This window comes from Uranotaenia lowii, chromosome 2, assembly GCF_029784155.1.
Source record: "Uranotaenia lowii strain MFRU-FL chromosome 2, ASM2978415v1, whole genome shotgun sequence".
Taxonomy (NCBI): Eukaryota; Metazoa; Arthropoda; class Insecta; order Diptera; family Culicidae; genus Uranotaenia; species Uranotaenia lowii.
Genome location: NC_073692.1, coordinates 226,711,205 through 226,737,720, shown reverse-complemented (window position 1 = coordinate 226,737,720; position 26,516 = coordinate 226,711,205). Strand labels below are relative to the sequence as shown.

The 26,516-nt window shown below is 35.5% G+C and overlaps 1 protein-coding gene across 2 annotated transcripts in view; it reads right to left on the bottom strand.

Annotated features, from left to right (window-relative positions):
* The window catches only part of LOC129745575 (venom dipeptidyl peptidase 4), an 810,441-nt gene that overhangs the window by 27,119 nt on the left and 756,806 nt on the right, over window positions 1-26,516 (bottom strand). For both annotated transcript variants that reach the window (XM_055738722.1, XM_055738721.1), the window contains 5 exons: window positions 15,620-15,734; window positions 14,734-14,848; window positions 3,322-3,930; window positions 2,903-3,255; window positions 2,647-2,765 (listed from right to left, as the gene is read on the bottom strand). In XM_055738722.1, the coding sequence (XP_055594697.1) occupies window positions 2,647-2,765; window positions 2,903-3,255; window positions 3,322-3,930; window positions 14,734-14,848; window positions 15,620-15,734 (1,311 nt within the window). The remainder of the gene's footprint in view (window positions 1-2,646; window positions 2,766-2,902; window positions 3,256-3,321; window positions 3,931-14,733; window positions 14,849-15,619; window positions 15,735-26,516) is intronic.

Below are 26,516 nucleotides of genomic sequence, written 5' to 3'. Positions count from 1 at the left end.
GGGTTTTTATTTTGAGTCCAAGCAACTGATTTTTATCTGGCAGCTGCGTTTCTTTTCCAGTCGACATATTTTGAACTGTATAATCATGATTATAGTAATTTAAGATGAAGGGAAATGATAAATAACCATCTTTAAAGCTAGTCCTCCAAAATTTAAATTTGGTATTATTATTTTTAAGGTAATCTACTCTTGTTTTAAATATTTGAAAGAATATCCATAAATCAATTTCTCTAGGAGAAGTTATTTTATTTGTTCTTAAAGAAAAAGAGTATTTGATTTTAGAAGAAAATTATTTTTTTATAAATCATCTTATTTATTTTGGCATTAATATATAACGTTCTTAAATTATTCAAGCAATGGAATGAAAAAAATTTTATCGTGCGAGACCTGATGACCGCGCAATTTGTCAGCGGCATCTCCAAAGGTTTCAAATAATTAGAGAAAAAACATGCTCGCCGGTATATGGAATATGCATCTTATGCAGCTTGGCGAAAAAATAAATTCACAATGTTGAAATTTACCCCCGAAGTAATGTGTTTTTTACAACTCAAAGAGCATTCATCATTTCGAATTCATCGTGCCGCAAAATAATACGAATTTCTCTCCAGAGCTGGTCACCATTTCGTCCATATGCTGGACAATCGACAGGTATATGCTGGAAAAACTTTGTCGTAATTGAAATTGACCTCTGCTTCGAATTTATTTAAAAAGTTAATCGAGGAAAATCGTATTTTTTATTTAAAAATAACGCGATATATTTTCAAATAAAACTGCCGAGAAATAATCTCAGTGCAGGTTAATATGAAGTTTGGGTGAACCAAAACAAAGCATTCACGCGACTGCTGCGACGGATCATTTCCCAAATGGTATTTCGCGCGAGTAGTACGAATCGCGTCGCTTGCACTGTGAACGGTCTCACAGTTTTCAACTTGTTCAAATGAGGTGCGATTTTTCGCGCGAATCGCTCGCTCGCTCGCTCGCGTGCACTGTGTTTCTGCCCTAAGTCATCGGCCTTATTTTGAAACAAGCGGACAGACCTAGTGATCAATCTCAGTTTCAATCTTATATTGTGTTTCTTGTTCTTCCAAATGCTCAACATCATATTTAAAAGCGATGAATGAAGTTTTAAATGAAATTGAGTTTTAGATATTTTCAATGCAAAAAGCTATTTTTTTTCAAATAAAATTGAATTATCAACTCTTGAATAGTTTCTCTTAAGTTCTAAATAATTTTCTCTTCTAATCGAGAATCTAAATTTCAAATTGTATTTGATTTATTTCTCAAATTCAAGATACTACAGCGGAATTTTTCAAGAAATCCTTCCCTGAAAATGAAGAAAAGAAATATATAATAAACTGAATAGTTAATAACAATCATTATCATTTTTAATCATGGTTAATGGTTAACCTTATCTAAACTTTATTTGAGAATTCAGATTTCTCTTAAATCTTGTGTTATATGTTACGTATTCTATTCCTGAGCATTAATGCTTGTGCAAAAGCTTTATTCTAAATTTTGATTTTCATTCTTTTTCTGGTGTTTCGGAAATATTGATATCAAATTTGATAACTTGACTGCTTAGAATTCATTTGCAAGCAAAATTCTAGTTCAGAAAAAGAAAAATTTTTCTATATGATACTTATAGCTATAAATTTAGCTTATATTTTCTCTAGAAATACCTTCTTTCCAAGATTAATAACTTTTTTGTCTTAGGTCGGATTTATTCAAAACCAGTTTGAGATTCAGCCAACTATATTTGTAGAGTTGTTTACGTTTATACATATCAATGAGAACCATAATGGTTATTCGTTGTGTTTGCTAAGATTAAAGGTGTCAAAATGTCATACGAATTCGAGCTTTGGTAGGACATCCCTTAAAGTTGACAAATAAGTTTAAAATTGGTAGGAGTCTTCTGGACATGTAAATTAACAATTCTAGATCCCAAGGTTTTGGTGTACGTAGTATGTTTTTTTACTGAAAAAAACCTCGAAAAATATTGAATCTTTTATACCTCAGAAGCAAGAAACATTATATTGGGATTTTTATAGATTTTTCCGTTAAATTGTCTAAGCAAAACACGATGCAATCAATAAATTGAAAATAATTACATATTTTCCCAAAGAAAACTATCGTTTTTATTTGATATCGATAATTTGACGTTTTATACGTCATTTTTTTTCAAAACATAAGCTCTATCTACTTTAATAAAATCTTTACAACGAGTATTTTGTCAATTTTCTATGACTTCAAAGTTTGGAGATATTGCATTTTGAAAATGATGGCTTTTTGAAGATCATGAAAAAAGGACGGAGGGTGTAGGAGCGAATGGTGGGCGGGTCATTCTAAAAAAAATCAGAATTTGTATTTTAGACTTCAGCAAGTCAATCGGCCAAGTTTGGCGAAATTTCGGATAAGATTTTTTTTCGTTGTACACTAATGTATACACTTGACATCACTACGAAGCGTATCGAAAAAAAAATGTAGATAAAAAAAATTGTTCATAATCTATAATCAAATTAAATTTATAATATAATATTTCAGAGTAACGTTGCTTTTGTACCATCCTAGCATGCTAGTTTTCCCAAGCTCGCCAAGCAGAGGGCGAGATGTGTGTGTATCCAGCGAATTGCTCGCTAATGGACTTACCATAAGAAATTGCTTATCACGCAGCTTTTCGGCGTGTTTTGATAAATCGCTATCCTCGTATCCCTTGTAATTGTCGGTCACGTTCGGCAAGCCCATGTAACGTTCCGTGTACGTGGAATCTGTTGGGTTCGAGGAAAATAGAAAGGGAAAAATGATGGAACGAGAGTCAGAATTAATTACACGCCGCGCTGCATGTGGTTTTCGGTTAGGTTAGGTTAGGTTAGGTTAGGTTTGAATAGTGGAGGATCACACTTACCATAGAGCTTCCAATTAGTCACGGGAGCGACACTGACACCGCACTGGAAGAGAGTCGTTGGGCTGGCCATTGCCAGGGCTGCCGTGTAGCCCCCGTAGCTCCAGCCCCAGATGCCGACCCTCCGTTTGTCCACAAAGTGCAGACTGTCTCGCAGGTATTCGGCAACTTCGAGTTGGTCGGAAACTTCGACCGTTCCGAGTCGCCGATAGACCTCATGCAGCAGCTGATAGCCTTGGCCACTGGAACCTCGACCATCGATTTGGGTCACGATGTAATCTTTTGTTCCGGCCAGGTATGTGTTCCAGTCGACACGCCACTTGTCGGTGACGAGTTGGGTTCCGGGACCGGAATAACTAAAACGAAACAGGACTAATGTTAATAATTTTGCACCATTAGTCATTCACTGACATTACACTTACACGTGTACAATCATCGGATACTGAGTGATTTCGTCCTCACGAAGTCCTGGCGGAAGGAACAGCCGCACTTGTGCGTGATATCCACCGGAAATCATTACCGGGAAGGATTTAATCTGAGGTAACGCAACCTTAGAAACGCGATCCGCCAGGGCTGTGTTATTTTGCAGATAAAACAGGACGTGGGTTGGATTTTTAACGGGATCAATTGCTATCCGATAAATGGCACTGAAGGGAACAACCGGACCGAGACATTCGATCAGTGCGAACTCGTTACTACTGGGAGCAAACGTGGCCGTGAAGAATTGACACGGCGTGATTGGAACTTCCGGTGGTTCCGTGGTCTTTTGTTTTTTCTTTGGCGGTGGGGTAGTCATCGGCATTTCAATGTATTCCTCCTCTTCTTCGCCCGTATCCTCCCAATCGTCGTTCCACTGTTGTTGAACACGATTGGACGCCTTGACCATGGTGACGTGTCCGTGGCCGTTGTGTTGATGGGTGCAAGTCAGACATCGTGGTGGTCTCGGTGAGGTGCCTTGTTTGGGTGGCAGTGAAGAGGCACGGTATAGGTGCTGTTGGCTTGGAGCATGCTCGGGAATGCCTAGGTAGTAACTGAAAAAAAAATTATTAGTATCTCAGATCCAATCTAAATTTCCGTAAAATTGAACTTGTATTGAATAGAGCAATTTAAAATTGGGTTTATGTTATTTTTTGGATCTAATTGGCTACATCCTAAAACTTTCATCAATTTAGGGTTGTTTTTAAAAGAGAAATTTGCAGAAATTTTTCGACTATTGCACCTGAAAATTATGAGCTATATACGACCATTTAGATTGTGAAGTTATTCAATTATAATTCTTACACATAATCTCCAAAAAAATAACCAGAAAAGCGACATTTAAAATTGGAATTTCATAGAAGATCAAAAGATTACTTCATTAATAAAAAAAAATTTGATTAAGTTGATGAACTTTTTTCTACATTAATGCTTCAAATATTAAATTAATGTTAAGCGTAAAATCAGTACTTTTTTGTTAAATTTCGCTCAATCACATATAATAGTTTTCAGCAGTGAAAAAGGGAAAAAATCACTTTTTTACTGTTTAAAACTAATATAGGGGAGATAAGGGCATAATGGCCACCTTAAGGAAAACGCTTATTTAACCATAGAAAACAGCTATAATATGTGAACTACATCATTGTTTCGTGTTCAAACACTAAAATAGTCTATTTCTTAATTGGCTGAAACTTGAAAAAGTAGATAAAAACGTTTAAAAATGTATTTTTAAAATTTTTGCCAAAAGCTGAAAACCAGTCACTGTAGGGGCATAATAAGAACCCCTCCTGGGGCAGTATAAACATAATTAATCGGGGCACGATTGGCGTTTTCTGACGAGGAATCTAGCGGGGATTTCAACTCAATGAAGTCAGGTGAGTCGTCGATTCATCAAACAAAGCAATAACAAAATAATCTAGTTCTATTTATAGAAAACAAACAATTTACACACGCTCATACATTATGTTTCTGGTGCTTTGTTTTGTGGATGATGCTACTAGTCATGGCCGTAGGAACGAGGGAGGGGGGGGGGGGGGAGGGTTGGGGGTTAAACCCCCTCCATGAGGTTTTAAAAAATGCCAAGCGAAATGTTCTTCGCTAATCCAAAAAGTTCAAATTCCTAATCAAATTTTGATGAACGACTAAAACGAATCAAGAGTAACAATATTTATTCAAAACCAAGTCCAAAACCTCGAAATCTCATCTCAGCTTCAAGATTCTACTACAGTTTTTTCAAAAAATTCTTACTTGTTGATAATAATTTAAACCCGAATATTAGATTCAATAAGCTTCGAATATGCTTGCCAGATGGCTCGGATTTTGCCCAGATTCTATCACTTTATTTGCAAAATCAAACAAAATTTTTAATTGTTAAAAAGAATTATGAATCTTGCGTCCAGGACATATGTTTCTAACAAATTTTGTCAAAATAAACTTCAATGATTTTTTTAGAAGCCTATTCAATGATTCTAAATTGGCTGATGTGTTTCGATAAAAAAACATATATTCAAGTATTTAAGTGTTCTTCTTGATTTTAGTGAAATAAATCAGAAATATGCTTGAAATTTTGAAAAATTTTCTCGGATTTTTCAAAGTCGATTTGGGGTCATTTTTAATTTTTCAAACATTGGGGCCTAAAAAGCTTCGTTTTGGTTTTAAACTCATCCTTGATTTTTTGCAGAATTTTTAAGTAACATTTTCATGAGTAAATTTTAACTTTAAGTTGTGTACGGGAGAATTGAATAATTTGAACTGAAAAATCAACATCATTTTTATTCTTCTGTGGATGCGAACCTGCTCATGGATTTGGTGAAAACTTATAAATTTTTCAAAAAAAAAAAAAATTCCGATGAATAACTTTGTCCAAGACTGTAACTTAATACGAAGCTTTTTAGACCCCCGGGTTTGAGAAATTAAAAAAAAATCCCAAATCGACTAAGTCTAATAGAATAGCCTGGATTTCCATTTCAGACTAAAATTAGAAGGATTTTCCATATTCAAAATTTGAAATTCAAACCATTTTTAAGATTTCGATTTGAAGAACATTGAAAAGATTAAAAAAAATCATATTGAAAACCATAAATTCAGAATTCAAATAAGAAATTTTTGATACAAATTTTGCATTTTGTTCCATAATTCTTAGGAACTTTAATTAGATTTATATTCAAATTTTGATTTTAGGTTCAAAATGCAAAATTCAGTCTAGGAATTTAAGACACGAATGCCACAAAGATGGTAAAGTGTCATTAATAAAACCTTAATTAAATAAAAGTCTAGGAATTAAAATTTAAAACTTAGATTGAGATTCAGCTCGAATTTATGTTTTATAATCCAAACTAACATCACAATGTGACAATTTCATTGAGGATTCAAACTACAGGAGTCGCAGTTTTTAAAATTGGATTCTTGATAGACATTTTTTTCAACCAAAGTCAGTTTGGAAACACAAACTTGGTAAAATCACAAATATTAAATAAGATCTGGATTCTTTTTCAACTATTTGTTTTTTTTTAATCTAGATTTAAATTTTTAAAGTTGGTTGTTCACAACAAAATTGCAAACAAATATCTTAAATTTTAATCAAGTTTACAAAAGTAGAAAATAAATGTTATTTGAACCGTAGACTAAATTTCTAACTTTCATTTCTAAATATTGATAGGTTCTCATCGACGCTTAATATGGTTATGCTTGTTGTTAAAAAGTATTTGCTTACCACTAGCTATTTGAAGTTAAAACAAAAAGTTTAATTGAAGCCTTCCAAATCCCTCATTTGTTTTTAAAGCTTCATAAAAAAATGGCTAGGACTTATTTTAGAAAGTTATTATTTTACATATTTAATTGTTAATGTAAAACAACTGTTACCTGAACATAGTATCTGTACATTTTTCCTTTTTTCTTCGTGTATGTATTGTTCAAGTCAAAAGTTTATGGGGAAAATTTGTCACCAAACCCCCCCCCCCCCCCCATGAGCCGCTCCTTCCTACGGCCCTGCTCCTAGCCGTATAATGTAACAATCAAAAAAATCGATCATGAATGGTAAATGGGAAAAAAATCACCTCGAACAGAAATCGAACTCTAGTGTTTTGATACCTCTCCTACACCTTACCAATAGGTTAAATCGTCAGATGTAAACTAGGCAAGCTGTAGCTCTATCATTCAGTTGACTACATCGTGTTGAATTCGCTGCTAGATTCCACGGCAGAAAACGCTCATCGTGCCCCGAATAATTATTCTCTGTTCGCCTCGAGTCAACAAGTTAAAGTAAAACGTGTTTTAAAATTGATTATTGTGAAAAACCAAAAATTTAATGATGGTGAAAATTGAGGAACAATGTGTTCATCATGTAGCAGAGATTTAGATGATTTAACGATCATAAAAGCTTATTTTCCAGTGCTCAAAAATTATAATATTTTCGTCACTTGAGAACCGAGTTGGTTTTTCTAAAATATTTCTGTAAAAATGATAAGGAGATTTCTTTTTAGCTGAAAAATTAATACTACAGAAAGTACGAAACTAATCCTCATAAAATATATATTTAAGAAAATACGTACTTTGGTAGAAAAGTGGAGTGCTTATTATGCCTCGGGTGCTCTGTATGCCCTTATATCCCCTAGGTACATTAGCACACGTATTCTTGATTTGGATTGTATTGTCGTAATAAAATCATGCAATGCATTTAAATACGATGAAGAATATGCCTGGGCCGCACATTGTAGGTGCAGATATACGAAAATCAGTTTAACATTCTATACGATATATGTATATCTGTAAAATAAAATACGACTTCTGGTTGTCTAGGAAGTACTTGTATGCAAGGTTGCATTGCATTCAAACATTCATGTATTGTTTCAAACCTGTACAACTCTTCAAAAGTTTGAGTACACAGCCAGGAGATTTTAAACATGACCTGCCGGCCGGTTGGGAGGCGCTCACGCTACCACAGAACTATACCTGATACATTGGAATGAGAGCTTCAGAGTTCCAGTAAAAGGTTTCCTGCTTGCTTCGCAGGAAAGGCAGAAGGCAGGAAAAATAACTTTGCTCAAAATCTGCTATGAAAAATGGATAATTTTGTATATAACTAAACAAACAAATTTTAAGATTCGACCAGAGTTTTTTTTAAATGCTGTCAATTTGATTCAATACTCCTTTGTCTTCAATTCTGAGAACCATGGTTGGTCGGCTCCTCCCGAATAACAAGGAGCCGGAAGAAAAAAAACACTGTTTTCAGTTCGGCTTACGAATGTAATCCTCTTTTGTGCTTCACTCGTTAACCAACTTTACAAGAGTTGGAAGTGACTTGGAAGGCAAGTGTGAGAGTTTTCGCATCTGAGTGGGAGAAAGAGAATTCTAAACAAAGAGCACCCTAGTGTTTCAGCCATACTCCTCAGTGTAAACCTGTGTAAACAATAGACTGCCCCAAATTTGTATGGGAAATTTAAAACCTGTTAAATGTTATACGCTGCAGGCTTAAATTGATCCTGGGCCTAGTACAAGATCTCATGCCAAATTTGGGCCAGATCGGATCACGTTTAGGGGTCGCTCAACGAGCCTGAAGTTTGTATGGGATTTTGAGACATTTTGTTCAAGAGAAACATGAAAAACCAGTTTTTCATCAATAACTTTGGTTTCCGTCGGCCGATTTCTTTCAAAAACGGGTTTTCTTAAAGCCTAAACTATGAAAAATATTTCATGCGAAGACTGCATTTCAATTAGAGTTAAGATAAGAAAGTTATAAGGCTTCAAAAATGGGTTAACTTTTTTAAGGATGGTATTCATCACTGTTAATGAGTCGAGGCGGTCGAACATATTGACGCCTCATTAACAGTGCTGAATACCACCGTTAAAAAAGTTAGCCCATTTTTGAAGCCTTATAACTTTTTTATCTTAACTTTTATCGAAATGCAGTCTTCGCATGAAATATTTTTCATAGTTTAGGGCTTCAAGAAAACCCGTTTTTGAAAGAAATCGGTCGAAGGAGATAAAAGTTATTGACGAAAAACTGGTTTTTCATGTTCTTCTCGAATAAAATGTTTCAAAATCCCATACAAACTTCAGGCTCGTTGAGCGACCCCTTCCCGTGGTCCGATCTGGCCCAAATTTGGCATGAGATCTAGTACTAGGCCCAGGATCAATTTTAGCCTGCAGCGTATAACTTTTTCAAAAGTCGGGTCATTTGGAGCAGTCTAGTAAACAGTGTAAAAACTAACTATATTTTCTGTACCAACACATGAAAAGGATATATCTCTATACATGGCGAATCAATAAAAACGCGTTTGAAAAAAATATAACCTATTTTAAATCGCTAATTAAAAATCACTTGAATTGTTTACTATTTATGAAAGACAAACGATTTTTAGAAGCATCCCCTATATGTTAGAATAGAGGAATATCAATTTTCATGAAAAAACAACGCGGTATCGTAGATAGAACCTAGCTCACGTAAAATTTTGTCTATCCTGTTTATAGACCCTTTGCTATTTTCTTATTTTTAGCTTTAGTTATAAGCTCGTATTCATTTGCTACTATATGTTTATGTTGAATAAAGAGTCAAATTGATTATTTTGAGTTTGTTTGAGGAGTAGTAGCGAAAAATTGTTCCGGAGTAAAGGGTGTATATCAATGAGATGGCAGTTCTGGTTTTAGAATGTTTATAGATCCTTTACTCAAATTGTCGTGCAAATGTTGGCCTACCATGAGGTACTGGAAATGGTTTTGTATACTTTTGGAGATAAATCATTTTCACGTGTTGGTACAGATTTCTGCCCCGCTGTCAGCGTTGCCACATTCCAATCTTTACTCCTATTTTAAAAAAAATAGACCGACAACTAAATGGGCACCAACAACGAAAAAGACCATCAGTAAAAAATATAAGGAAAGTCTTTTTTCAATAATTAAAATCAATTAATTATCCAAAGATGTTTTAAAATCCGAAAGCTACTTTAAACTGTGTTAATATTTCTCATAATTGACAAATTTCACATAAATCTGAATTATGTTTTTTTTCTAAATGAAAGGATCGATCGATATGGTTTCGTTTGTCTGTTTCAAAACGCTTTCCATGGTTTATTATTTCAAAAGAAATCTGTACCAATCTAAACCAAAACCCTAAAATCTGTATGCTGAGCGGACAGAATCTGTACAAAAAATTATTGAAAAATCTGTACTTTTATAAAATAAATCTGTACTTGTGGCTATCATGCTCACTTCTGTTTGCTGTTTGGATTTTTTTCTTGCAAAATGTTATGTTCGGAGCAAAGGTACCAGGTGGTTTCGTCAAAAAATCAGGGCACCGTCAAGAAAAAAACTGGATTTTTCAGGACAACAAGAGTTCGGTGGAAATGAAATGCAGCTCTTCATAGGTTGCAGATGATATTTGAACGGCGTTTTTTGATATTAACTACAAGCCAGCTAACTTCTTGTTGCTTCTATCTCCTCTGTTGCATAAATTAAGGCGAATACAGAACCGTTATTTCGCCATAATTTATGCAACAGAGGAGATAGAAGCAATACAAAGTTAGCTGGCTTGTAATTTATATAAAAAAACACCGTTCAAATATCATCTAAACTGAAGATTACCATCGCGATGCATCGGTTTAAGAGGTTAAACTGTGTTATTACAAATTCAATTATAATTTAGATATTTAAAAAAAAATCAAGCCAGTTTTTTATTTTAAATCAGGGCGGTTCCTCGAAAATCAGGACAAATCCTGAAAAAACCAAAGGTGCCAGAGGTGTCTTTCTGGCACCTTTAGTTTGAAGAGCAGCAGCACATATGCAGATTTTTATGTAATCATTCAGATTTTTTAAAAGTTTTGAAACCAAGAATCTGTATATACAGATCACAGATTTTTGGTAATTCATATAGATTTTATACAATTTTTCACTCCCCTGCAGCTTTTCACTGTTTACTATTACAAATTATGCGCGCGGTGATCGAAGTTTTTTATTGTTTAAGACCGCCTTATGTATGAAAACAAATTTTTAAATAATCTTCTCACAGGCATGTCCAGAATACGAAATTCTAAATATTAAAACGTATTCTACCAAGTGCATGAAGTTGACCTTTAAAAACCAAACCACCTTAAACCTAACGAATGGTGTAAATACTTACTTCTTTTAAAAAAAAATGCTTGTAAAATTTAAATAAAAAACCTTCCAACCACATGAAATACGGGCGCAATTGTCAAATGTAAACCATTGATTTATTTAGGGGAATAAGAAGTTCATAAAACTAACTAAAATAAATATCAAAATTTTGCTAGATGAAATTCCACGAAAAAAGTGATAAATATTTGAACTAAAAATTCATGTTTCAATGAGTTTTTTTATTCCGACCTTTTCGAAGCATTCTGCAACCAAATGATCGATACAGATTTTTGAGATTCTATACAGATTAAAAAGAGTTTTATCTTGAAAATACAGATTTTTATGTGGCAACGCTGATCGTACCAATAATAAACTGTAGCTTCGTTCAATGGTTGGTAAACATCGATTTCAACTGGTTTCTGTCAACTGGTAGATATTCAAAGAGCCAATGTTTAGGTCGAAACTGGTCAGGTCGTTGTTCAGTGGAGCAAGTAGAAACTAGTCGAAACCAATCCAGCACGGCAGCAGGATTCGTTTCGACCTGGTAGAAATCGGTCGAAGTCAATTGGAAAGAGAAATGTGATAAACTGTCAATCCATTTCTATACTTGTTTCGACCAGACTTCATTAAACAGATTTTTAACTAAACACAATGCGCAATAGATTTGGTCGGAGAAGGATTTCTCTTCATCGGCGAATGTAAATGCTCTCGTCCACTCTTATGTGTTGACAATCTCGCTCTTGATTTCAGTGCAGGAGGGATGATCAGACGAAAAAATAACCCTTTCTTTCACTGGACAAGCCAATCTGTGAAGTTTTGCCATCCATGCTGAGAACAACTCTAAGTCTGTTCAATGAATTCTAGTCGAAACGGGTCGAAACAAGTAGAAATGGATTGACAGTTGATCACCTGTCTCTTTCCAATTGACTTTGACCGATTTCTACCAGGTTGAAACGAATCCTGCTGCCGAGCTGGATCGGTTTCGACTAGTTTCAACTTGCTTCATTGAACAACGACCTGCCTAGTTTCGACCAAAACATTGGCTCGTTGAACATCTACCAGTTGATAGATTTTTACCAACGATTGAACGAATTTTCTATGAAGTATGAAAGAATAATTTGTTATAGGGCACACTAGTTTTTGTTTTATTTTTGATTTTTTTAACCCAAATTAGAAATTTTGAACGGATTTGGATATCAATTTATGATTTTTTATATTCTTAATATCTGATTTGATACTGATAATTATACCGAATTGAGAACCGATACAAAGATTCAGTAAAGGGGTCCATATTTTAAAATTTTTTTTTGTGAGAAATTTTCTTCAGAGTTGCTTAAGGAATTCCTTTTTTTATATTTAGATCTAAGACACACTTCCAGCCATCCATGTCCGTGCCGCACATGGAGATTACTGTTGGAGGGCACACGACATCTTCGAAACAGCAGCTGAAATACCTTGGAGTAATGGTCGACCATCGCTTAAGTTTTGGTGCGCATGTCAAATACTGTTGCGAAAGTGCATCGAAAGTCATAGATTCATTGGCCTGGATTATGCCGAACTGCCATGGTCCAAAGAGTAGCAAGAGACGTCTCCTTGCGAGCGTAGCACTGTCGAAACTACGATACGGAGGAGCGGCCTGGAGCTCCGCGATAGAGGTAGAGCCCAACAGATCCAAATTACGGAGCACACATCGGTTGATAGCCATGCGAGTTTCCTGTGCGTACAGGACCATATCAGCAGATGCAGCTTTTGTCATCGCGGGCATGGTTCCCATCGACATAACTCTGGCGGAGGATATGGAATGTTACAAAGCAAGAGCTGTTAGAGGAGTGCGTTATATTCAACGAGCAGCGTCAATGCTCAAGTGGCAGGAGCAATGGGACGCATCGAACAACGCAAGATGGACGCACAGGCTAATCCCGAGACTTTCAGACTGGGTAAATGGGAAGTATGGAGAGGTCAACTTCTACCTGACGCAGTTCCTTTCGGGTCATGGGTGCTTTAAGCAATACCTTCATCGGTTTAAGCTTATCAGCTCGCCTTATTGCCCGGAATGCGTAGAGACGGAGGAATCGGCAGAACATGCTATCTTTGTCTGCCCCAGGTTCAATTCAAGGCGTCAACAACTTCAAAATTTGAACGCTGAAAACATAGTGAGTGAAATGTGTCGCGTCGAACAGTCATGGCGTGCTATAGTCGACGAAATCTCGCAAATCATGCGCGATCTGATAAGGATCAGGAAAGATGATGAACGGAGAGAGCGAGATAGTCAACCAAATTTGACAAGCTAATGAAAGGTCTTGGGCCTCGTATGACACTTCAATTCAAAAGCAACGCGATCTTAGGGCGCGGTATAACCCTAATCTGGACTCATACGTGTGGTGGGACTTAAAAGGTCTCACGTACTCAGCTACGATCTTTCCTGCAGCAAAAGGAAGCGGAGATACCATTCGGGGTGGTCGTGTCGGGATTCTAGCTTGGTAGTTTCTCAATCGGCCATGCCTTGGTGGTTAGAAATCCTGCGAAAGTGGTTGCTGTGACGGGCGCGAGTTACTTTGAAAGCGTTACCTAACCGGCACACGTTTCGAGGTCCCCGGGATAGTGGATGCTGTGACGGGCGTGAGTTATTATGAAAGCGTTACCTAACCGGCACACGTTTCGGGGTCTTCCGTACCAGTCTGAAGTTGACGATAGAGGAAAAGGAGAAGGAGGAAGAAGGATAAAGCAGAACGATGATCAAGGAGAAATTGAGGAAAAATTGAGAAAGAGGAAAAGGGTGAGATGTATAAGTGCATGAGCACAGCCTACCCCTTGATGTAGTATCATAGGGTGAAACCAAGGGGCACATCTGGCACACGAAGCCCAAGGTGGTTTTAGTGGGACGAACCCACACACGGCAGCAAACACCCGGCTGTTATGGTTTGAAGTCAAATTTCCATCTTGTAAAAAAAAAAGGAATTCCTTTTTTTATATTTAGATCTAAGACACACTTCCAGCCATCCATAGTCTGTATTTTGTTGAAGAAATTCTCAACTTTCAGGTGTTCAAAAGGTTTTTTTTTTTAAAATATTACTCTCAACAACATTGAGTAGAAAAACATACAAATATCTGAAAAAATGCATTTTGCCTGATGAATCCAGCAAAACTCTGTCAAACGGTCGCACAAAGCGAATAACAAAAACAATATCAATTGTTTTTCAATATTATTCGCGCGCAGTTCAATCTTTATTTATCCCAAATAATTAAAATAAACGCCTTAAGATTTAACTTTATAGCCATCTTTCACTTGGAATTAATCGGAGTGCGGTTTGTACGACTGATCCGATAGTCAATTTTTGTCAATGAAAGTTGGAATGAATGTATAGTTGAAGTAGCCTTGCGGCATAGTTGAATTAATTCCAATAATACGGTATAGGCTATGCTAAATTAGCAATCCATTCTTTCCGGCTCATGCAATGTTTTCTGTTTCGTTCGACTCCACTACGCGTAAAATCCAGAAAATCATTTTTATTGCTTAACCAACACGTATTCTAACTTGTATTTCAAAAAAAAAAAAAAAAAAAATTAAAAAACAAAAAAAAAAGATTTTGAATTTTGAGCAAACTCTGGCACCCTTTAGTAATTCAGTAAGCCGGTTTCGATCTTCAGTGTGGCGTAGCCAAAACCAAATTCAATAAAAAAAGAGAAATGAAAAATGACTCAGTCATGTCTATCACCAGGCGTGTCTCGTTGCGGTTATTTCAGTAGTTCCGGTTCCGGCCGATACTTACACAAAATTGTTCGTCTGGTCCCAGTGCAGGATTTTGTTCACCTCGAAGCGGCCATGCGTCAACGGAATTATCCGCTTTTTGCCGATATGGACGTGTACCAGATGCCGAAAGTGTCCTGCGGGTGCATGAGTTCGACGAGTACGTGGCGGAAAAGGAGAAAAAAAAACGGGGAAATAACGGTTTTTGAAACAATAGAACAAAGAACGATCTGGTCAATATTATCAGCAGCAGCTACACACCGAAATTGTGAGGGTTATTCGAAACAAATAAAAAAAGTTTCTGTTTTGGAGCAGCGCGCGAGGAGTGAAAATGATGTTTTATTTTTGCCAACCCTACCCAGAGGGCCCATTCATGATGGTAAGTTTTCCTTTTATGAGACGAAGGATGAAGGTAAGTATAAATATATCAAATACTCGACCGCCGCTCGGGAGCTTTATTTTTTGGGTGAATGAACACAACACAGGATGTGAACTTTTATTTAAACCATGTGCTGATGTTGATGTGCAGATGAATAGCGGCACGATAAAAAGTCATGCCCATGTAATATGAGGGTCAAACATGAATTATTATGGATATTCCCTGCGGTTGGATCCCATGGACAAGAGCAGACCCATGCTTGCTCAATGTATTGAAATATTTGACCATAAGTCTTTTTTTTATGTTCATGAATCGATGAAATATGACAGAAATATTAAATGAATATTACACTCGGTAGGTCATTGAAAACGTAAAATATTATGGAATTCTTTTTTACAAAATTGTCAGGAGTCAAATTAAAAAAAAATCAACATATACACGAGAACGTTCGCGCGCTGGCGGCAGATGATGGAAAGAATTAATGGAAAAGGTTGAATAAATTTTCCCCACTAGGTAGTAGGTACATTACCTGCAGCTCCATCCCGGAGTGGAGAGATGGCGATGTATGAGCTTCCATTTTGGCTAAAAAACGGCACCGACATCTCGTCAACCCAACCGCGGCCATCGCCACTGATTCGATGAGTCTGCAAAACGGAAAGGAAAAAAAACACATTCAGGCGGTGTACCCCTACATTCGGTTTAGCTGGGAACCATACCACGTGGTCATCATACCGTGGAATTGGATTCTTTATTTAAAAATATTTATTTTTCCGTGAGCAAGCTCATGTATGTATGAAGGTAGGTAACTTATGCATACGTTTGTTTTTTTACGGCGGAATTTAACGTTCGGTGTTCTGATTTTTATTGGATTTGTCAATTGGAAAGCATTGATTTTCCATTCAATCGAAAGTGCAAAGTTGAGGGTGTGAAAGCATGTATGGTTTCCAAGCATCCGAGATATTTCATGTATCGTTGAATCTGATAACCAATAATATGAATTTATAGCAGTTCAATTTTTATAAAATACTCGAACATGGATGAAAAATAGCCAAACATAACACCTTGAAAGCGTGTTTTCTCCAAGGGCATCAAAAGTAATAGAAAAATGAACATATTCGGGAATACTTATACAAGAACTTAACCCTCTAGTGCCTAACCCCGCCTTTAGACGAGGTCCACTAAAGTTGGCTTATAACCAATGCCAATCATAATTTTTGCGCAGAAAGTATCAGATCGAATATAGTGTTTTGGTATTTTTTGTGAAAACTTTTTGTGTTTAAGCATGACATCTTTGAAACAAGATTTTTGACATTTTTTGGTTCTAATCAATCTAATTTTTTTACATTTTACACATAAAGTTTAGATTGAATTAAAATCAAATATTAAGATTGGATCTTTGCAAAATCATTGCAAATGTTTATCCCAAACAAGGAGAAATAATCTAGAATCGGCATCCAGAAGCACACATCTTTTAGCGTATGATCTCCCAACGTGGTCATTTGACTATTTCAATAATGGAAACGTATGGTAATGTTGTACACATTTCTTCCTCCTTGTATTCCAGTTGTCTCTTCGTTAAAGACTGCACAGTGGGCCCGGCCTAGATAAATTGAATAGTAAATAAATGTACTTCTACTTTTCACCGGGATACTGACAAGTTCTGGCTGTGTATGTATAAGTGTAAACACTTTTTACGCAGAATGTTTCAAAATATGTTTATCTAACAACGCATATTAATGAAAACTGTTTGACCAGCAGTTGTCAATCATCAATTTGATGACCTCAGAAATCTTTGATCCGTGTGTTTTTCGACCTAAACAAAATGATTGGCAGTTAGGTCTAAAAGTTCCCACCATTCTGGATTGATTTTTTGAGAAAAAAAATCGTAAGTTAGGTAGGGGTGATGAAAAATAAACCCCGTCTAAAAACTGGATTGGAAAACAACTACAGACCCCGTTCGATTTTGGCAACATGCCCGTACATTTTGTGTTGCCAAAATCGAATGTTGTCAAAATCGAACGATTTTTTTCTCATCTTGTTTTTTAGTTATTTTTATAAAATAATTATGATTATTATCAAAAACGTTGTTTTCAGTAAATTTTCGACCATTTGTAGTAATGTTTTACTTTTTCATCATGTTTTTGATGCATTTTGCACTTTTCTTGTTTTGTTTATAATATTTGTTTTTTTTTTCTATCGTATTAGCTGTTTTTGTCATTCTTCATCATTTTTCAGTTGTTTTTTGTCATATTCAGTCTTTTATTTGAATTTGTTTTTTTACTTTTTGAATTTTTCATCTTTTTGTCATTTTTGAGTATGGGAGAGTGGGGAATCATGGGCCACTTTTTTTTTGTTGTTCCATAACTTCTTTATTATAAAAGATAAAATGAAAATAAAAAATGCCTACGTTTTCTACATTTTCAAGGTATCATAAGATATTTTTTTAAAATTTTTAATAAGTTATTTTCCCCAAATTCTGACTGTTTGAAAAAAAGCAATATTTTTTGGATTTTGAAAAATTGTGGGGAATCGTGGGCCACCAAATCCAAATTGACCAAATAACATGCAAAGTTTATGAGTTGAACCAAAACAGTGATTTCCTAATTCATTTCGTTATTTTATTTAGTGCAATTTCAGATGATGAAATAAAAAAGAGAGCTGTGTATGATCGCATAGATTCCAAAACCATAGATTCCAAAACCTGGCGTTTTGGCAAAATTTCTTATATAGGATGGACAAAATATTTTTCATAACTCTTCATTTGGCATAAGAAAACTTAACAGATGAGAAAAACGTATTTTAAGTTCTGAATGTGTATAAAAACATAAAAATATAGGTGAGTCGAGATGTGTGGCCCACGATTCCCCACAAGCTATGATTTGCAAATTGGTTGCGTTTGTGTGACTCATTGATGTTTCATCAAAAATTCCTTTTCCACGTCTAAAGATCATGTCAAAACTAAGATCATAAGCGTATGAGCATATTTTTGTTATGCACTTTAGGTTCCCCATCGATGCAATTAGCGGGTGTTTTTTTAATTATGTAAGTAAATTTTTCTACCTTTTTTGAGCTTGATAAATAAAAGAATCATATGATGCGTATTTCAGTCAACAACATATAGGAATATATGCTCACGCAAAGCGACGACGATGACAGTTGGTTTGAGATTTTTATCTCAATACACATCTGAGATATTAAAAGTGGCCCGCGTTTCCCCATGGCCCACGATACCCCACTCTCCCCTACTTTATAAATTTTTTAAAAATATTTGGTTTTTATTGTAGCACTAGCTGATCCCATACGAACTCCGTTTCGCTTTCAACTTGGAATATGTCATGAACAGTTTGTATGAACGCCAATTGCCAAGCATTTTTCAGATGCACTTCTGAATTCATTGTTTAGTAATAATTGCAAAAATATTGGACGATCACTTTGTCTGTTGTCTGCTGCTAAATTGGAAATCAGGAATCCTTTGACCGTGCCAAAAAACCACGTATATAAATTTCGACACGTATATAAATCATTGCGTAACAACGCAATTATTGCCAAAAAGCTAAACCCCTTTCGGGGGCTCTTATACAATCTTTGAAGACTGAAATCAAATGCCCTTCCCTCAAAACTCCCGTGTGCAAATTTTCAAAGCAATCCATTGTATAATAACGTCAATATTGCTAAAAATGGTGAAAAATTAATTTATATGGACGACCCCTTTCGTCGACCCCTGGCAAAACATTTGACATCTGAAATCGATTGCCCGTCCCTGAAAACTACCGTGTGCAAATTTTCATCCCAATCCGATGTAAAATAACGACGATATTGCAAAAATATTGAAAGGTTAATATGGACGACCCCTTTGCCGGCCCCTTACACTGAATTTAATACCTGAAATCCGTTGCTCATCTCTCGAAACTCTCGTGTACCAATTTTCGTCTGAATGCGATGTAAAATAACGAAAATATCGCATCAACAGTGAATAGTTTATATGGACGACCCCTTTGGCCGACCCCTGATTTTAGTTTGGATAAGTGAAATCAGTTTTTGATCCTCAATAACTCCTATGTGCAAATTTTCACCTCAATCCGGTGTTTATAAACGTCAATATCACTAAGATACTGAAAATTTGATATGGACGACCCCTTCTGCCGGCCCCTTACAATGAATTTGATACCTCAAATCGATTGTTCGTCACTCAAAACTATCATGTACCAATTTTCATCTGATCCGATGTATAATAACGTCAATATCGCAAAAACAGCGAACAGGTAATATGGACGACCCCTTTGGCTGAGCCCTTACACAAAATTTTACACCTGAAATCGATTGCTCGTCTTTAAAAACACTCATGTTCAAATTTTCAACACGATCCGACGAAAATTAACGTCATTATCGCAAAAACAATATTTGTCTTCTATGGACGACCCCCTTCAGAAGGGGTCATCCGAAAATCTAAAAACATTTTTCATCCTTCCTGGTCCTAATGAACATGCATGCCAAATTTCAGCTCTCTAGCCCTTAAGACGGCTGAGTCTATAGAGGACAAACAAACAAACAAACAAACAAACAAGCAAACATACTGAAATTGCTTTTTATATATATTAGGATATATTGACAGTTTTACACGAACACCACCTTAGCAGGAGGCCTCAGCCCTAACCTCAAACCACGGGAGAACAGAATCGATTTTTGAGAAGGGCGCATGATAAACGCGTTTTTCCGGTTCTCATATCGACAAATTCGCCCTGTGGAGAAACGATACACGGTGTTCGTGTTTTGATTTTTTTGGGCGTTCAGGGTTGCCAAGTGCATTGATATTTGAAAAATGATTATACTTTTTAATTGCATTTTTATTAAAAAACCTTTTCATAAGTACTGAGAATTTGCAATATTCCCGTAGATTTCTAGAAAAAAAAAAATGAAATGCAATTAAATGCATAGAAATTGATTGCAACATTTATCTGAACGGAATAACAACTGCCTGTATCGCACACTTAAACGATGTAGCGAATTATGTGGATTTGTTTTTAATAATCAGAGCATGCAGGAGATTATTTTCAAAGTCAACATAAATGGGCTTTCATTAAATTACTTTTTCTGTAACAGTTAATGATTTGGCATTCGTTTAGAAGATAGAAACAAATTTTGAATCTATCAAGCAGTATATGAAAACATATTTCAGATGTTTTAAATTCACCTTGAAAATTCATTAGAAAAATATGGCTTATCTTCATCCATTTTGGGACGCCTCATAATGAATTCAAACGTTTAGCTGTTGACATTTAAAAAATCTATTCAATTCAGAAATATTATAATTAGTTGAAATCAAACAAATACTGATTTTAGTAACGCACCTAGCATCACTGGTGAGGCCGCCAGCAAATCAAAGTTTGAGGTTATGGCTGAGGCCAATTTTTCACCAATACTATCGTCCGTATATACCCTTATAGACTAGCTGATCCCATACGAACTCCGTTTCGCTTTCAACTTGGAATATATCATGAACAGTTTGTATGAATAGCAAATCGCCAAGCATTTTCCAGTTGCAATTCCGAATGCATTTTTAAGCAATAATTGCAATAATGTTGAACACGTTTTATGTGCCTTCACTTTTTCTGTCGTTTACTACTAAATTTGAAATCAGGAATCCATGGACCGTGCCAAAACACCCCCGTTTATGAATTTTCGTTTAGATGCGATACAAATTCACGTGATTATTGGAAAGCAAATTTGACAGTTAATATGATCCCTTTTTTTGTCGTTTGATACAAATATTGAATCAGAAATCAATTGACTCGGTTTTCCGAGCTTTGATCCCTGAAATCGATTGCCCTTCCTTCAAAACTCCCGTGTGCTAATTTTCAAACCGATTCATTGCATAATAACGTCAATATCGCAAAAAAAAAACAGTGAATAGATAATATGGACGTCCTCTTTGGCAGACCCCTGATCCAAAATTGTATAATTTGAATCAATTGTTCGTCCTTAATAATTTCTATGTACAAATTTTCATCTCAATCCGATGCATAATAACGTCAATATCACAAAAAAATTTACAAAAGTAATATGGATGACCCCTTTTTCCGGTCCCTTACATAAAATTTTATACCTGAAATCTTTAGCACAGCATTCAAAATTATCGTGTACCAATTTTCATCTTAATCCGATGTATAATAACGCCAATATCGCAAATATAGCGAACAGTTAAAATGGGGGGTCGTCCCTGACTCACTTGCCCCTTATTCAAAATTTAATACTTGCAATCGATTGCGTGTCCCTCAAAATATCCGAACGCAAATTTTCTTCTTAATCCGATGAATCCGCCAAATTCATATAAATATTGAAAAGTTGATATGGACGACCCCTTTTGCTGACCCCTTACACTGAATTCGATACCTGGAATCGATTGCTTGTCATTCGAAACTCTTGTGTACCAATTTTCATCTGAATCCGATGTATAATAACGCCAGTATCACAAAAATAGCGAACAGTGAATATGGACGACCCCTTTGGCTGGCCCCTTACACAAAATTTGATATCGGCAATCGATTGCCCATCTCTAAAACCATCCGGGCGCAAATTTTTATCTCAATCCGATGAACACTAACGTCAATATCACTAAAATATTAAAAAGTTAATATGGACGACCCCTTTTGCCGACCCCTGACCCAAAATTCAATACCTGAAATCGATTTCCCATCTCTCAAAACCCCCATGTGCAGATTTTCATCACGATCCGACAAAAAATAACGTGATAAACACGAAAACAATATTTGTCTTGTATGGACGACCCCCTTCAGAAGGGGTCATCCGAAATTCTGAAAACATTTTTCAACATTCCTGGTCCTAATGAGCAACCATGCCAAATTTCAGCTCTCTAGCTCTTAAGACGGCTGAGTCTATAGAGGACAAACAAACAAACAAACAAATAAACCCACAGAAATTGCTTTTTATATATATAGACTAGCTGATCCCATACGAACTCCGTTTCGCTTTCAACTTGGAAAATGTTATAAACAGTTTGTATGAAAGTCAATTGCCAAGCATTTTCCAGATTCATTGTTAAGTAATAATTGCAAAAATATTGGACGATCACTTTGTCTGTCGTCTGTAACTAAATATGAAATCAGGAATCATAAACCACGTGTATAAATTTCGACTAAATCACTGCATAACAACGCAATTATTGCCAAAAAGCTAACCCCGGGGGCTCTTATATAAACTTTGATATCTGAAATCGATTGCCCTTCCCTCAAAACTCCCGTGTGCAAATTTTCAAAGCAATCCATTTTATAATAACGTCAATATTGCTTAAAAAAGTGAAAAAAATAATTTATATGGACGACCCCTTCCGTCAACCCCTGGCAAAATATTTGACATCTGAGATCGATTGTCCGTCCCTGAAAACTACCGTGTGCAAATTTTCATCCCAATACTATGTATAATAACGACGATATTGCAAAAATATTGAAAGGTTTATATGGACGTCCCCCTTTGCCGGCCCCTTAAACTGAATTGAATACCTGAAATCCATTGCTCATCTCTCAAAACTCTCGTGTACCAATTTTCGTCTGAATCCGATGTATAATAACGAAAATATCGCATCAACAGTGAATAGTTAACATGGACGACCCCTTTGGCCGACCCCTGATCTTAGTTTGGATAAGTGAAATCAGTTATTTGTCCCTAATAACTCCTATGTGCAAATTTTCATCCCAATCCGATGTATAAAAACGACAATATCACTAAGATACCGAAAATTTAATATGGACGACCCCTTTTGCCGGCCCCTTACAATAAATTTGATACCTTCAATCGATTGCACGTCACTCAAAACTATCATGTACCAATTTTCATCTGAATACGATGTATAATAACGTCAATATCGCAAAAACAGCGAACAGTTAATATGGACGACCCCTTTGGCTGTCCCCTTACACAAAATTTGACACCTGAAATCGATTGCTCGTCTTTCAAAACACTCATGTGCAAATTTTCAACACAATCCGACGAAAAATAACGTCAATATCGCGAAAACAATATTTGTCTTGTATGGACGACCCCCTTCAGAAGGGGTCATCCAAAAATCTGAAAACATTTTTCATCCTTCCTGGTCCTAATGAACATGCATGCCAAATTTCAGCTCTCTAGCTCTTAAGACGGCTGAGTCTATAGAGGACAAACAAACAAACAAACAAACAAACAAACAAACAAACATACAGAAATTGCTTTTTATATATATAGATTTTATCACCATTTCAGAGCATAAAAACGTATTTATTCTGAATTAAGTTGGTCCTGTTATAACAAAAACTAAAAAGTAATGTTGTTTCTAAAAACCGTTCGATTTTGGCACATGTGCTAAAATCGGATGTTGCCAAAATCGAATGTTGCCATAATCGAATGTTGCCACAAACGAACGGGGTCTGTACAACGATTCGAAAAATATGCAAAATATTCACTTTTCTTACAAGTATCTCAGCTATTTATGGAACAATTTAAAAAAAAATATAAAAATACTAGCTGACCCGATGTGCTTTGCTACACCTTCCAAAATATATGTTATTTGTAAACAAATATTCAAATTTTGATTTCCGTAAGCATTTTTTTTAAATCAAACCTTAACATAATTCAGAAGCAACATCTTCAAAATAAGACTTCATATTATTTACTAAATCTTGATATCTATAATGTTAATTGGAATTTCAGTCAGAAGGAAGCAAATACTAGAATTTACAATTTGCCCGACGTTTCGGTCTTTACCTTGGCCTTTCTCAAGGAATATCTAAAATTATTTTATTTTTTGACATTTTTCTGCAAATTTTACAAATGTTTTTGACTAATATTGTACCTACTCACATTGCATTATACTGTATGTGTTCCTGAGTGTATCGAATGTGAGGAAAAGTTTTGCTAGTATCTAACCTGTTATGATAATTGTTTTTCGTTGTATTTTATATTTGGATATTGCATTTGCGTGTACTTTACCTTTTTCCTGTATGTGATTATCACTATGGTCATAATTCTATAAAGTTTTCAACTGTTTTATGCGATACAATTTGTTTGAACTTTTTCTTAAATTTGGTGTGGTTTATATTTGACGTTGGGTTTTATTCGTGTGTGTGTGTGAAATAATTAAAATATTGAAATTAATACATAAGTATGGCAAATTTTGGTGGCAAATTGTAGTTTAACACACAATGAGTACATTTAACTCATTGCGTTTTAAAAGACAATTTGCGACCAAAATACAATATACTGTTCAATCATAACTTTTTTATTTTATGTCAAATCCAGTGTCAGTCTTCAGGTGAAATGTTAGTCTTAATTGAAATTTTAATAAAATCTTCATAACTAAGCATCGATTGGTAAAGAAAAAAAATGTATCAGAATCCTTTTCACACTTGAGATTCAGTGCAACCATTTTCCGTTGTAAGATTCAGCTCAAATTTGGCATAAAGCCTTCTAATGATTCCTGTAAACCATCCAAGTCTTTTTTTGCTAGTATTTTGATTTTAAAGTAGGTATTTATTGAGACGAATTGGATAAATTAAATAAAAAATCTTCTAAATAGTGATTTTTATTAAGGACTAGCTGACCCGGTGTGTTTTGCTACACCTTTCAAAATCAAATGATATTTTCAGAAATTATTAAAATTGTTATCGTTTTGTTGGCATTATTTTAAATCAAATTATGACATGATTCATAAGCAACCGCTATAAAATGGGAGCTGCAGCTGGAGTTTCGAATTGCAACAGAAAGATAACTTAAACTGACTTTCTGAATCTTGATCTATAAATTTGTGTTAAAGATCTGATAATTTTAATCTGTTAACTTAAGCTTCGCCAAAAAAAAGAGGGTCTCAAATGAATCGTACGCAAACAATTTAACTTATGAAATATGGTTGTTTTGCTGATATGTTCTGGATTTATGCTAAAAAACTGATGATAGAGCCCCCTTCTTTCTTCCCCTCTCTACACTGTAAAGCGTAAGGGTCTATAACATTCGTAAAAACATATCTCGTAACCAAGTACCTTTCCATGCCATATTTGTTTCCATTTGTTGGCTTCGTTAGCATAAATTGAGAACTTATGCTAACAAAATTGTGTTTGGCTCACCTCCCTCCTCCCATGTACTTAATCACTGAAAGGAGGATGATGTGTCAGATAATCATAGAATGATACAAAAAAGATTTTCCATGTTAAGTTTTGTCCATTTCTCGAATTTTGTTAAAAAAAAGTTAAATGTAAGCTTTCCTCTTCTCTTCCTTTATTCCCAATTCTATCATCCCACTGCAAGAAAGGAATTGTTTGGCATAAAAAAATCTCGTATTGAATTACCATCCCATGCCAAATTTGGTTTTATTTGCGTTGTAAATTCTTGAGTTATGCATAAACTTGGAAGGAAGTACCATCTCCTTTCCGTTCTCCCCATTGGATGGAGGGGTGAGAACTTAATATTCACAAAAGTATTTTTTGTACTCAAATTCTTTTTGATACCAAATTTTATTTAATTTGCTCTATTAATTCTCGAATTATGCAAATAAAATATTGTATGGAAGCCCCCCTTTCCCCCTTTATATCTTTCCGCTGAAAAAAGTGGGGCTTCAATTTATGATAGAAATATTTCTCGTATCCAAATATCCTCACATGCCAAATTTGGTTCAATTTGCTCGATCATCTCTCCAGTTATACTGAAAATTGTAAGGGAGACCTTTTCTCCCCCTTTTTATCCACCTTTTTGAAGGAGTGAGGGATACCAAATATCCATAGAAGCATTTCTCGTATCCAAATATCTTTCCATGCCAAATTTGTTTCCATTTGCTGTTTTAGTTCTTGAGTTATGTAAAAAAATTGTATGAAACTTCCCTCCCTCATTCCTTTCACCCCGCTGGAAGAAAGAAGGGGTTTCAAACAATCATAAGAACATGTCACGTTCGAAAATATCCGCCCATGCCAAATTCGGTTCCATTTGCTTGATTCGTTTTTGAGTTATGTAAGAAATTAAAAAGAGGGCCCCTCCCCCCTTTATATCTCCTTACTGGAAAGAGGGTGGGGTATCAAATAATGATAGAAATATTTTACGTATCCAAATACCTTCCCATGCCAAATTTGGTTCCATTTGCTTTATTAGTTTTTGAGTTCTGTAAAAAAATATGAAAGAGGCCCCCTCCCCCTTTCAACTGCAAAGAGGAAGGGGTCTAAAATAATCATTGAAATATTACTCTAATCAAAATACCTTCCCATGCCAAATTTGGTTCCAATATCTTGATTAGTTTTCGAGTTATATGATTAATTGTAAGGTAGCCCCCCTCCCCCTTTCCTATCACCCCTCTGAAAGGAGGGAGGAGTACCTAATATTCATTGAAATATTACCCGTTCCCAAATACCACCCCATGCCGAATTTGATACCATTAGCTTGATTGGTTTTCG